Consider the following 13,222-nt stretch of genomic DNA (forward strand, 5'->3'; position numbering starts at 1 on the left):
GCGCCGATAAAAACAGAAATCTTTATTTTCATTTAGGGTGCTAAGGTCACTACAGTCAATCTTATTTTCACAATCTTCATGAAAAAGTTTAGCAAAATATCTCATCCACCTTTATTGAATATCATCTTCTAAGAAAAATATTTTTTGATCTTCATCCTTAATACACTTCACTTGAATTAAATCCTTACTACTATCTCTTTATTTGACTAATTTATACATATATATTTCTCTCTCCTTAGTATCTAATCTATTATATAAATCATTAAAAGCTAAGGTCTTTGCGTCGCATATTATTTTCTTAGATTCCTTACAAGCCTCTTTATATCTTTTCCAATTATTAAAATTTTTAGAATTAAAGCAATTTTTATAACAAATTTTCTTATTTTTAATCTTTTCTTGCACATTTGGATTCTACCACCAACTATTTTTACTATTAGGAGCTTTTCCCTTTGATACTCCAAGCATCTTTTATAATATTCTTAATATCACTAGCCACTTTTTCCCGCATAACATTAGCATCCTCATGCACAGACAAAATCTTAAGATTTAAAATCTTACTCTAAAAAATATTTTTGTTAATATTCTTTAAATGCCTTCATCTAATCCTAGAATATCATTTTATTTTATTTTTTATTTTCTTCCCTTTTATCTTAAAGTCCAAAACTAATAATTAATGTTTGGTACATAAATTTTCACTCGGAATAACTTTACAATCTTTGCAATCTAAACGATCTAATTTTCTTATAAGAAAATAATCAATCTGAGTTGTACTATATCCATTTTTATAAGTGATGAGATGCTCATTCCTTTTCTTAAATAAAGTATAAGCAATTAAAAAATCATAAGCTAAAAAAAAAATCTAATATGGTCTTGCCACCTTCATTTGTCGTTTCAAACTCATGGACACCATGAATGCTTTTAAAATCATCTACCTCTCTATCAATATGTCCATTTAAATTTCCTCCAATAAAAACTCTTTCTTAAAGAGGTATCTTTTGTATTAATTCTTTTATGTCATTCCAAAAATTTAATTTAGAACTCATATTCAAACCTACTTGATGAGCATAAGCACTTATAATATTAAACATCTTTAAAGCTATAATTATATCTCCAATCATATTAATTTGTATAACATTATCTTTCAAACTCTTATATATAATAACACCTACACCATTTTTAGTACGACTTTTACCCGAATACCAAAGTTTAAATCATAAACTATCAATTTCCTTAGCCTTCTCTCCAACCCATTTAGTTTCTTGAATGCACAAAATATTTAACTTCATATGAATCATAATATCTATTAATTCCACATGTTGTCAGTGGAGCCCGGCACCACTACTTTTCTGCACTTTGGGTTGTATATTGAGTGACACTTGTCATGGACTTTGGACACTCTATTCTGTGACTTGTTGTGATGTCGTGTTTACTTTGATTGCACAGTAAAAATGACATATTTTTTATAGGTTTCTTTCTTGCATGTGCATATGCCTGACTTGCTAGGCTCTTTAGGAATAATTTTTTTTACTCGTAATTAAAATTAAAATTTTAGGAATTAAATAACATAGAAACATAACGATCTAGGGAATAGCCGGAATCGTCCGGAGTCGCATGCATATCAATGCATCATCTCTTCCTTATTTAGACACTTCCTCGCATGCGGGTAGAGTTTAGATAATCCGACCTATGAAGATGAGGTTCTGAACCTGCGGAAGCCTAGTCTTTCTAAAAAATATTATTTTTATAAGCCTTCTTAAAATTTCATGCATTCCTGATTTGGATATTTTGACCAGCACGCATTGCATTAGAAACTAACTAAAATTAAAATTTAATTGCATTAGTTCTAGATGCATAACACCATTCATAAGTACATGGCCAATTAAGACAAAAAATCTTCTAGCTTGGCCTAATTGATCTCTGGACTCACTGAACCCATATTTTTAATTTATATTGGCCATAGCTTTTTCCGGCCATAGGGTTCGACAGATTTAATTAAGGATTCTTCATCAGTCATTAGCTACAATGAATGATCAAATACTTCAATCCTTTTTTTTTTAATACTTCAATCCTTTGAACATCACTTATGCAGGTGCAAATTGGTACGAAGTAAGGAATGGAATCACATTTAGTCATTTTTCTGGTTTTCATAAGATGCTAAATAAAAAAAACCACTTGATACATGATTTACAATCTTACCTTTTTGTGTTTGTCTCAAGAAAGATTTCGGTCAACTCTTTTGCTTTATCTGTTAATTCTTTTCCAAGTGAAATTTATTAATCAAAATTCAAATACTTTGAAAATAAAAAAGTTCCACTTCTAGTCAGAATGTCAAATATAAACATAGATTGTATTTTCTTTTCTTATATCAGATTTTCTTTTCTTATAAAAAAGTTCCTTCTTTGGCATTTCAAAAAGCTACAGGAAACTAACTTGTCAAACAAAATATTGAAAAGTTCATAGAATTATTCATCAACAGCATGCACATCTAAAATAAGACGCCGAGCAAGTAGAACTTTATTATGATCTAAGGCAAGTCGTCACCTGTAAGTTGCTTCTAATTGCCAGCTCACAAAGATGTGAATTATTCACAAGGCTGGAACGCATTTTGGTTAGCTGTCCTTCATCCAGTCCATCAAAGGAAAGAAAACTGTGCCGACCAACAACATATTTTAAGAATGCATCCCCAAGCACCTCAAACCTTTCTAGAGAAAAGCGTTCCATGCATCTCTCTGTAGTGAGTGCTTCTAAGATCTGGAATAGAGGTCATCTCAGCAAGAATGACAGAAAAATGCCAGTAACAGTTAGTATAAATATAAAGTGCCACACTAATCAGTTAAAAAGAATTGATAAGTTCTCACAATATCAGCTCTAATTCGAGAAGCCTCCGAGAAAGATGCAGATAACACTTCCTTTAGCTGAATAGCAACAAGCAAATTCTCTAGTCGATGCATTAAAGAAGGCAACAAAGACAAAGAGCTTCCTATATCTTTAGAAAACCCAACTATCTTCAATATACACAACTCAGGAGGCAGCTCCACAAAATATTCCTCCAATTCACGAGCTTCTGCTTTAATACAAATTTAAAGTAGTACAACATAAGGAAAAAAAAAAAACAGTAAATTCAAAGGGATGAGCAGAAATTCCAGGGCTTCATCAAGTGCTGAATCGATGGAACTCTGTAATTCTTAATGAAAGTCTAACGCAATCTGCAATAAACCAGCAATAGTAATTTAGAAAGTTCTTCAGACGAGCCAGTTAAGATTTTTATAGTGCTTCTGAAAGTGCTAAAAATTCCAGTTCAAGTCACCATGAATTTTGAGAATTTTAAGTAGGTATGACAATTTTGTTCATGATCCTAGGTGAGCATCCAATCCCTTATAAGTTCAATTTTGTATTAAAATTTATGACATGTGTCATATTTTTAATTTTCATTTTGTCACTACTTTGAGAGTTTGTATCATATCATTTTAATTTTTTCTTCAGACCGCAAGTAACAAAGCCGGAGATGGAGACAGAACTGCGACCAAAGCCTAGACGAACGAAGTCCTTGTGGAAGAAGCGCTCCTCGCGGACAGAAGACGAAGCCAGAGATGCAGATGGAGCTTACCCGGAGGCAGACGGAGCTTGCGAAGTCGAAGAGAACCAGCCTGATTCCTTTACGGAGAAGGGAACCCTAGTGACTGCGCGACCCGAGTCTTATAAGGACTCAGCTCGATTCGGGTCAAAAGAAGGAGATCTAATTTTTAGGCATGTGATGAAGCGGATTCCATGATTATGTCATGGTTGTGGAATTACATGACTCCATAAATTAGCGATACATTTATGTTCCTCTCCACTGCAAAGAACATATGGGATGCCGCCAGACAAACGTTCTCAAAAGCTCGAGTTGACTACATGAACTTCAATAGTCCACAAGAGATCGATGTATTTATTTGCATATTGATTTTGACTGTCGGGTTGATTACAATCATTGCTAATTCCCCAAATACATTTGTCAACAACCTACTATGCTCGTTGTATGCTTCCTTTCAATATTCATAGGGATCTACTACATTTATCTACAAGATGGTTATTAAAGATTGTAGGGACTTCATAGTATTCGTGGTATATTTCTGATAGCCATTACAAACCTTCCTCTCTACTTGTAGTTTAGATATTGCATGCATGGAAGATCTCCTATGATGAATCATATGGACTCATATGCAGTACTAAGGAGAATATTACACATCAAGTGTCATTACTTGTAGGAGTTATATTTGCTAAGATCCTCGCTCCTTTAGCAATGACCAAGTCATATATTTCCTTTAGTTTTCATTGCTTGCGGAATTGGAATGTAGGCGAGCTATGTTTTGTCACCATCTTCCTTATGCATGTTGATTGATGAATTGCAACATTTGCTTGCGTGTATTTCAGTACTTGTGGTGGCCGTCGTTTGTATCTATTGGTTGTAGGGTAATCATTGTTTTCACATCTTAGCCATTGTCATTGCTCATGAGTAGGCTAATGTGTTCACTATGGTTCTTGTAGAGAAGTTGTTAGATCCCTCTACCTTGCTTATGAGTATACCCCTCATGAACAATTCATTGTACGCATCATATAATCTAAATGTATTATTGATGATTTCATCATTATTGACAAATTCCTTAATTTACAAATTTTATCTTTGTTCATTTGCATTCAATTGGAATTTCTAATTTCAATTTTATTTAAAGCACCATATCATACCCCTTGTTGTCCAAGCAAAGTTCAAGTTCCACATGATGTCGTTCAGTTCAAGTACAAGTCTTTTGCAGTTAATTTGGGTCCCCTGTCACTGTTCACACAAAGTTCAAGTTCAAATCAAGTTGGTTGAGTTTGATTCAAGTCTTTGTGATCAATCAAGTTCAACTTTTCTTGGTAAAGTTTGCTTTAAATCTTTTGCTTAATTATTCAAATTTGAAATTAGTTTATTTAGTGTTCAAGTCAATGTCCAAACAAAGTCCCATGTAATTGAAGATATCTTCTTTTTGTTCAAGTCCCCTGCATCTTCAAATGAAATTTCAGCAAGCTCTCGGCGTCTCCTCTGTTTACGAAAAACTACAGGAGTCTGGGCCTTCCCACCACGCTAAAAAAAATGTGTATGGTAGGTGTTCGTAGACACCATGGCCATATTCTTCGTCCCCCATCACGCCAAAAAAGGCGTGTATGAGCCTTCAAAGGTAAGTATTTGAAAATGCAGTTATTTTCCCCGCCACACTACGAGAGCATGTACAGGGCTCACCCGCCCAGTCGTAGGCACCACACTGGGTTCCCTTCCCATCATGCTAAGAAAAGCGTGCATAGACGATTTTCGATGCGCTGTGAAAGCCAAAAATAGGACTTTAAGTGATTACCCGCTTTGTCGCGGGATCACGACGAGCTTCCTTCCACCATGCTAAGAAAAACGTGTATAGGTGGTTGCTCGCCGCGATGGAAATGCTAAAAATGGGCTCTCAAAGTTTTAGGGATTGAGGGGTTATACCTTTCATGGAGAGATCAACGGCGGCGACACATGTTTGTAAAATGCACGAGTCATAGAAATGAACATAAATGCACATTCTTATAAAATCTCCACTCTCTTTTCTTTGCATTTTTCTTTTTTTTTCTCCTTTTTCTTCTTTCTCTTTTCTTTTTCTTATTATTATTATTATTATTATTATTATTTGAAATCCTCCTTTTTTTTAATTTTCTTCCTTTCTTCTTTTCCTCTCCCTTCTTTTTTCTTTTTTTAATGAATATAATCTTGGCAATAATATTACTATAACAACAATCAAAGCTAATAATAATCAACCATTAACTAATACTAAAAGTTAACTACTACAACAATAATTAATACTAATGGTAATTAATCATCATCTAATATTAATAGTTAATCGCTATACCATTAGTAATTAATTAGTGTTTAAAAATAACAGTTAATTATATTAATTAATACTAATGATAATAAGAAAAAGAATGAAGAAAACTTACTGTTTGGGTTAGGTTGAGTGAAGGGATGAGTGGGTATACTGATTTGAGTGGGTTTATGAGTGGGGCTTGTTATAGATTGGAGAAATAGAGGGAGATGGATCGGCCAGGCCTGTAGTGGGGTTCGACTAAGGAGGAATCGACAGATAAGGTGTTGGGTAGAGGTAAGGTGAAAGCTCTCTCTCTCTCTCTCTCTCTCTCTCTCTCTACCGATGATTGGATGAAGAAGAGGAAGGAATCGGTGGCCTCGGATTCGACTATAGGTGCTAGGTTGGTGGGTGAGGACTGGTTGGTTTGAATGGGAATAATGGAGGGGGATCGAATGAACGTGGAGGAAGCTTTTGACTAGGGCGCATGTTCAATTGAAGGCCTGGCGCGGGTATTCGGCTGTGGACTAAGATGGGTTAGAGGGAGTTGAGGCGAGGTGGATTAAGAGGGGATGGACGGCAATGGTTTGCATACAAGGAAGGTCGTCGAGGATTGCGGCTTCGGTCTTGAGGAGAAGATAATGAGGAAGAGGGAAGGAGGTGGAAGTCGGGAGGATCGAGGACTAGTATGCGGGAATGAGGTGTCGGCTTTGGAGGTCGTAAGCAGCGAATGTATTCGAAGTTTAAGGCTCGCGGTCATGTGGAGGTCAGAGAGAAGGAAGTGTATGAATGGGAAGAAATGAGGGCTTCACATGCCTTCTCATTTTAATGACAGTGAGAGACGAAGCAGGTGGGAAGTCGTATGAAGTGACCATTCGGCGCCGTTTGCAGAGATATGGGGCACTGTAGCAACGTGATTTCTGCAGGATTTGCGCAAGTTTCGTACACAGGTAATGATCTCAACGAATTTTTTATTTCCATTTTTGTTGTGTCCTGCTGTGTGGGTCAACAAAAACTAGTACTTTAATCCAAACAACCTCATAGTCTCTCAAACTCCTTTTCTTTTGACAAGCTGTTGGTTTCGTCGAGCCTTATCCAGCTAATATCCATGACAACTTTTTCATTGTTTTGACATGGAAGGCTTGCGACAAGAAGCAGAGAAGGAGAAGCAAATAGGTTGTATCAAATATGAAGAATGAGAGAGGAGATGAGTGAACAGTTGATGAAGATCAAGTTTGAGAGATCGAACAGGCAAGTGTGGCTGCGCAAAGGAGAGGAAGGTTGGGTCATTGGTGTGAGGGCCAACGATAGAAACGATATGCCCAAGGGGGGTGTCATGCGAGTGTGGACGAGATCAGGAGGGAGAGTCGTAGGCCATGGTTTGGGAGAAAGCAAAGAGGGTGATGAGACACAACATGCACAAACGAGGGGGACAATCGCTTCAATGTTTAATTAAGGTTTTTATATTAAGATTTTTTTTAAGGATGAAAATGCGGGATTTCTTTTTTATTTTAATTTACTTAAAATTAAACTTGAATAGTGAAAAAAAAAATAGAGAAAATTTGTGTCAATTTACTCATGTAATTTCTCATTGCTCGCAAATGTTAAAAATTTAATCCTCTCGTACATGGGTAAATTTTTGTACTTTTTCTCATGTGGCAAAAAGAGCAATTTTTGCATCATTTCAAATATTTTTTATGTTCCAATGCATTCAGCATAGTCTCTTTAGCAAAATGGACAATTGTTAAATAATTTTGATGCCTGCAATATGTTTTAAGTTGGACTTATGTGACATTGTGTTTGTTGGCTGTTAATTTCATCGATGCATATAGGCCAACATTACCATTTCTTTACTATATGGCTATATGCGATGCTTATGCTATTTTGTGCATAGAAACCAGGAATAATAACTAATTTTGATATGCACTAGAAAACACCAGCTTTCTAACCAATGGATTAGTGCACAAGCAAAAATGTTCAGAAATATAAAGATGCAAAGATGCTCAAGTGTTTATTTTACTGGAAAAATAGAAGGGAAACTTGAGAAAAAGTTTCATTAGACAGTGATTCACCATTTAATGTCTATCGGATTTAAATCTAAGAAATAACGGTTCACACCCACATAAGAGTAAAAAATAACTCAACATTGAAAGTGACATAAAAGTTAAATTTCTAATAAACTAATTGAATGTCACTCATAAGCTTGAGCTTTTGTTATTCCAATTTCCTATTAAGTGTTATTAGAGGTATCAATTTGATTAGGATCAAGTGGTTCATATATTTTATGGCTCTCATTTGCCTGGGCTGCTTCTACATGTTTGAGAAAAATTCAAGAGCAAATAGTAATGTAGAGGACTCTAACGAGAGAGAAAGATTATTTAGATCCACATAATCTCAAATCAATAACAAAGTACAAGTTGATTTCTTAAAATATTAATACCGCTTACTAATTAGGCTAAGCTTTTGGGTCTATAGGCATCCATCCATTAACACATCGGGCTTAACTTGGGTATCTCGTATCCCACCCTCCTAATATAGTTCTACGAAAAAAAAAAGGTTCAAATAAATATAATTTATTATTTAATGATAAAGGTGGAGGTTTGCTTAGTTTACTTTATTGAACTTCTGAGACGGTGAAATTTAAAGTAAACAATAGGTAGTTAGCAAAATGAGCTTTTCAAGGTGCAGCAACTAAAATAGAGAGAAAATTTTGTAAGAAAAAATGAAAAATATCTTGCATTAGACTTTCATACCTGTAATCTCTTGAATTCGATTGTGTAACAAGTTGCGCAGAAAAAATAATGGTTTGGCCTTCAAAAGTGGTTGTTCAGGGAATGCAAGTTGAACTCCAAACCTGATTCAAACGTGCAAGATAAACTTTGGGAAGGAATCTAACATCAAACTATCCTATAGGGGTATAAACAAGTCGAAGTAAAGCAAGCTCCAATTTGATCAACTTGGTTAATTAAGCAAACAAGTATAAATTTTTTATTTGTGTTTCGCTAGTGTACTTGTTAAACCAAATACAAGGTGTTTGCAACCATGAAACCTACTTACAATTCTAACACAGAACAGGATATATATATATATATATATATATATATATATATATATATATATATATAAAGACTAAAAGAAATATTGATAGAAATAAACACCACACTTAAATGAACATTTGGAATGGTGCTACATTTGCTTCGTAAGATCAGGAGGCCTAAGGTTTTATTGGTTCATCTGTGTGCATAAATTCTCAGAATTACTTCATGAAAAAGATTTGTGTCAGAATAGGGCTCAAAGCCCATAAATCATATAATATTAATTACCTATGTATTACAATTATTTTAACGGATATGAAAAGGCTTAAGGCCCATGATAACCAAAATTTTGATCAGAGATAAAAAAAAAAAAATTTCCATACTTTAATAGTCACAATTAGAAGAACTGTGATACAGGAGAGGGAAGCATGTCAGGGGCGGGAAGTGCAAGTGATTCGGTCCCCCTTGTAAGATCCATTAAAACTATCATTACATATATGAGAAGAGGGATTAAGGAAGGGATTAATTAGGATATGTTTCCTAATTAAAATGTACAAATTTGAGGGCTAATTTGAATGAGATTACTTAGGAGATGTTTCCTAATTAAAAGGGAACATTTTGGGGTTGAATTAGATGAGATTAATCAGGAGATAGTTTCTAATTGAAGATTGATTTGGGGCCTGATTTAGGGGCTAATTTGAGAGTGAATTGGGAGAGGGTTGTTTTGGAATTTGTTATTTTATTGTTTGTTATAAGTAGTAGGATTTAATATTATGTTTGTATGACGAATTTGATTTGAGAGTGCTGTAGTTTTCTTTTTGTGAGGGATCCTAGTAGCATCTAGGGTTTGAGAGAGAATGTCCTCATCTCGAAAGAGGATCATTGCATCTTGCTTTGTTCGTATTTGATTTTCTATCAATATAAAATCTGGTTTGTGCTGAATCTCTTGTAGTTTCTTGATGTTTATGATACTAAGGCGCATCAAATTGGTATCAGAGTGGTGTCCTGGACCAAAATCGCAATTCTCTTCGCTGATTTATGCTGCGTACAGGGAGGACGATTTTTTGTTGTTTGAAGACCATAATTGCTGATTTTTGCTGTTTGGAACTTAGATAAGTGAATGACAGCAAAAAAGGTTGATTAATTGGAAGGGAAAGTGGAGCAAATCAAATCCGGGATGGAGGAAAGATTTTCAACTATGGATAATCGGATGGAGAGCCGACTGAGAAGGATAGAAGAGATGATAAAGAAGATCATGGAGATGCAATCCAGAGCCCCACCGACGGTTCCGATTACTAAACCTCGACACGATTTGACAAGGGTTCCCTTGGTCAAATCGAAGGAAAAAGAGATCAGACGGGAGAAGTTCGATCAAGAACCATCCCCCGGGGCTCCGAAAAAGGGTAGATCGGGGTTTCCGAACGAAGGGACAGCATGAAGAGAGTTCAATGATGCGATTTATGGAGGAGATAATAGGGCGACCGACCACTATGAGAGGCCGTTTGGATAAGGGAAGTGGAAAATCGAAGAGAGAAGCGGACAGGCCGAGCCATGGGAGGTGGATGGAAGAAAGGTGGGATGGCCACCCTCGATACACAGGAGGAACTATCTATGGGAGATAAAGTTGGGGTGGAGAAGCGAAGGTGTGGAAGTTTAAGATGCCAGTGTTCGAAGGGGAGGATGCCCATGGGTGGGTATACCGGGTGGAGAGATATTTTGCGATGAATGGGTTAAGAGAGGAGGAGAAGCTTACAGTTGCATGTATGGAGGGGAAAGCTCTCGCTTGGTTCCAGTGGAGAGAGGCTAGATACTCAATCCGTTCATGGGAGGAGTTTAAGGATTGCTTGTTGGAACGTTTCCAAGCCATTCGGAAAGGAGACCTACACGAGCAATTCCTTGCCTTGACACAGGAGAGGACTGTCATGGAGTACAGGGAGAGGTTTGAGTTGTTATCAAGGAGGTTGAGGGAAATTCTGTATGCAGTATTGGAGAAAAAATTTATGAAGGGCCTCAAGTCCAACATACGAGCAGACCTTCGATTGCTGAGATCGAGGGGGTTGAAGAAGACGATGGAGCTAGCAAAGATAGCAAAGGATTGAAGGCAGATGGAGAGAAGCGGTACGAGCGGGGTGCGGGAGGCTCTTACAGAAGTACCTCAACTTCATTTGCATGAAGACCCATATGGTATCATTTTAGCAGGAGGCATCAAAGGAGAAGAGTGGGGGAGTTCGCCCTAGGGCAAATTTCAGGTGCCTCACAGAGGTAGAGGTACAGAACAAGAAAGTGAAAGGTCTGTGTTTTCACTGTGATGAGAAGTATGCATCAGGACATCTGTGCAAGGATCACACACTTCAAGTTCTTTTGGTTTGTAAGAGGAAGAGATTGATATTGAGGACCAGGTAGAGGAAGCAGAAGAAAGAAGAGAACATTTACACCTTGATGTGACAGAAGTGTCCCTGAATTCTGTAGTGGGACTTACTCCAAATCACACAATGAAGATAAGAGGACAGATCAGGGAACAACCAGTGGTGGTCTTGGTGGATAGTTGGGCTACTAATAACTTCATCTCCAACCGGATCGTGGACCAGTTGGGATTGAAGTTGGTGGATACAGGGAGCTTTGCAGTTATGATGGGAACAAGAATGGTAGAGAAAAGTAGGGGGATTTGCAGGAGGTTGGTGCTGAAACTCCAGGATATACAGATAGTGGACGATTTTCTTCCCTTGGATTTGAGAAGCACTGATGTGATCTTAGGGATGAAGTGGTTATAGACGATAAGGGAAAATGTGGATTGGAAATCTCTGACTATGGAGATTCAAATAGAGGGGAAAGGTGCTACTGTGGGGAAATGCCAATTTGTGCAAAACTAAAGATTCACTCAAAACCATGGTCAAAGTGATATAGGGAGCAGGGCTGGGCTACTTGATAGAGTTGTAGAGTCTAGAGGAGTTCCAAGACTCAGAGTTGATGAAGGTGCCTGATTGTGTACAACAGCTTCTGCAATAATTTTATGAGGTCGTTCAGCAGCCTAACGGTTTACCCCCACCCCAGGCGCACGAGCACACCATTACCTCGAAAGACATAACGCCGCCTATCAATGTAAAACCATATCGATACCCACAAATTCAGAAGGATGAGGTCGAGAAGCTCATCAGAGAGATGCTTGAGGCAAGAATTATCAAGCCTAGTGTGAGTCTTTTTTTACCCCCATGCTACTAGTAAAAAAAGATGAAAGTTGGAGGTTTTGTGTGGATTACCGGATCCTGAACAAGGAAACTGTGCTGGACAAGTTTCCTATCCCCGTAATCGATGAGTTGTTAGATGAGCTATTTGGAGCAGTCATTTTCTCGAAAATTGAACTAAAGTCAGGATACCATCAGATCAGAATGAAGCTAGGGGATGTACACAAGACAGCTTCTAAGGCTTATGAGTGTCAGTACGAGTTTTTTATGATGTCTTTCAGCTTCACTAATGCCCCAACCGCTTTTCAGTCTCTCATGAATTGGATTTTTCAGCCCTAGCTAAGAAGTTTGTCTTGGTATTTTTTATGGCATTTTGATCTACAGTCGTATGGAGGCAGAGCATCTGGGTCATCTGAAGATGGTACTAGAGACGTTGAAGGAGCACCAGCTATATGCCAACTTAAGGAAATGTTTGTTTGCACAACCACAGGTGAAATACATGGGACATGTGTTGGGAAAAGCAGGGGTAAAAACAGATGAGTCCAAGATTGAGGCTATGTTGGATTGGCCTTTACCTAAAAACCTGAATGAGCTAAGAGGGTTCTCACCGTATACTACCAAAAGTTTGTGAAAGGATATGACACAATAGCATGGCCATTGACTGAGCAGCTGAAGAAAGACAGTTTCAAGTGGGGGCAGGCGGCTACACAGACTTTCGAGCAATTGAAGAGGGCGATGACCAGTGTACTAATGTTAGCACATCCCGACTTCAGCAAGTGCTCACAGCTAGGGCAAGACAAGTCTGTGTATAAAAGGGATCTGATGGTTATTGTCTTGGCTATTCAAAAATGACAGCCCTATTTGTTGGTGGCTATTCAAAAATGGCGCCCCTATTTGTTAGGGAGATATTTCTAAGTCAGGACAAATCAGGAGCGTCAGTGGTGGTTATCCAAGTTGCTTGGATATAACTTTGAGATATTGTACCGATTGAGCTTAGAAAACAAGGTAGTAGACTCCTTATCCCAAAAAGGCGAAGAGCTAGTTTGCAGCTTTCTTAGTACCCATGATCCTAGAGTGGGAAGCTTTGAAACAGGAGAGTGAACAGGATGAAGGACTGAGCAAGATCAAATCTGATTTGTTGCAGAGCCCGAAT

General features: G+C 37.3%; 1 protein-coding gene across 5 annotated transcripts in view; it reads right to left on the reverse strand.

Annotated features, from left to right (window-relative positions):
• LOC110094032 (endoribonuclease Dicer homolog 4) overlaps nucleotides 1–13,222 on the reverse strand; it is a 105,900-nt gene that overhangs the window by 17,037 nt on the left and 75,641 nt on the right. For 4 of the 5 annotated variants that reach the window (XR_002302802.2, XM_020819139.2, XM_020819138.2 and 1 more), the window contains exons 18-20: nucleotides 8,606–8,706; nucleotides 2,859–3,067; nucleotides 2,542–2,751 (exon numbers count right to left, since the gene is read on the reverse strand). Coding sequence is in view for 4 of the 5 variants with exons in the window: in XM_020819139.2 (XP_020674798.1) it covers nucleotides 2,542–2,751; nucleotides 2,859–3,067; nucleotides 8,606–8,706 (520 nt within the window). In the remaining variant the exon portion in view is untranslated. The remainder of the gene's footprint in view (nucleotides 1–2,541; nucleotides 2,752–2,858; nucleotides 3,068–8,605; nucleotides 8,707–13,222) is intronic. The other variant, XM_020819140.2, reaches the window with a different exon arrangement.

This window comes from Dendrobium catenatum, unplaced genomic scaffold (assembly GCF_001605985.2).
Source record: "Dendrobium catenatum unplaced genomic scaffold, ASM160598v2 fragScaff_scaffold_156, whole genome shotgun sequence".
Classification (NCBI taxonomy): domain Eukaryota; kingdom Viridiplantae; phylum Streptophyta; class Magnoliopsida; order Asparagales; family Orchidaceae; genus Dendrobium; species Dendrobium catenatum.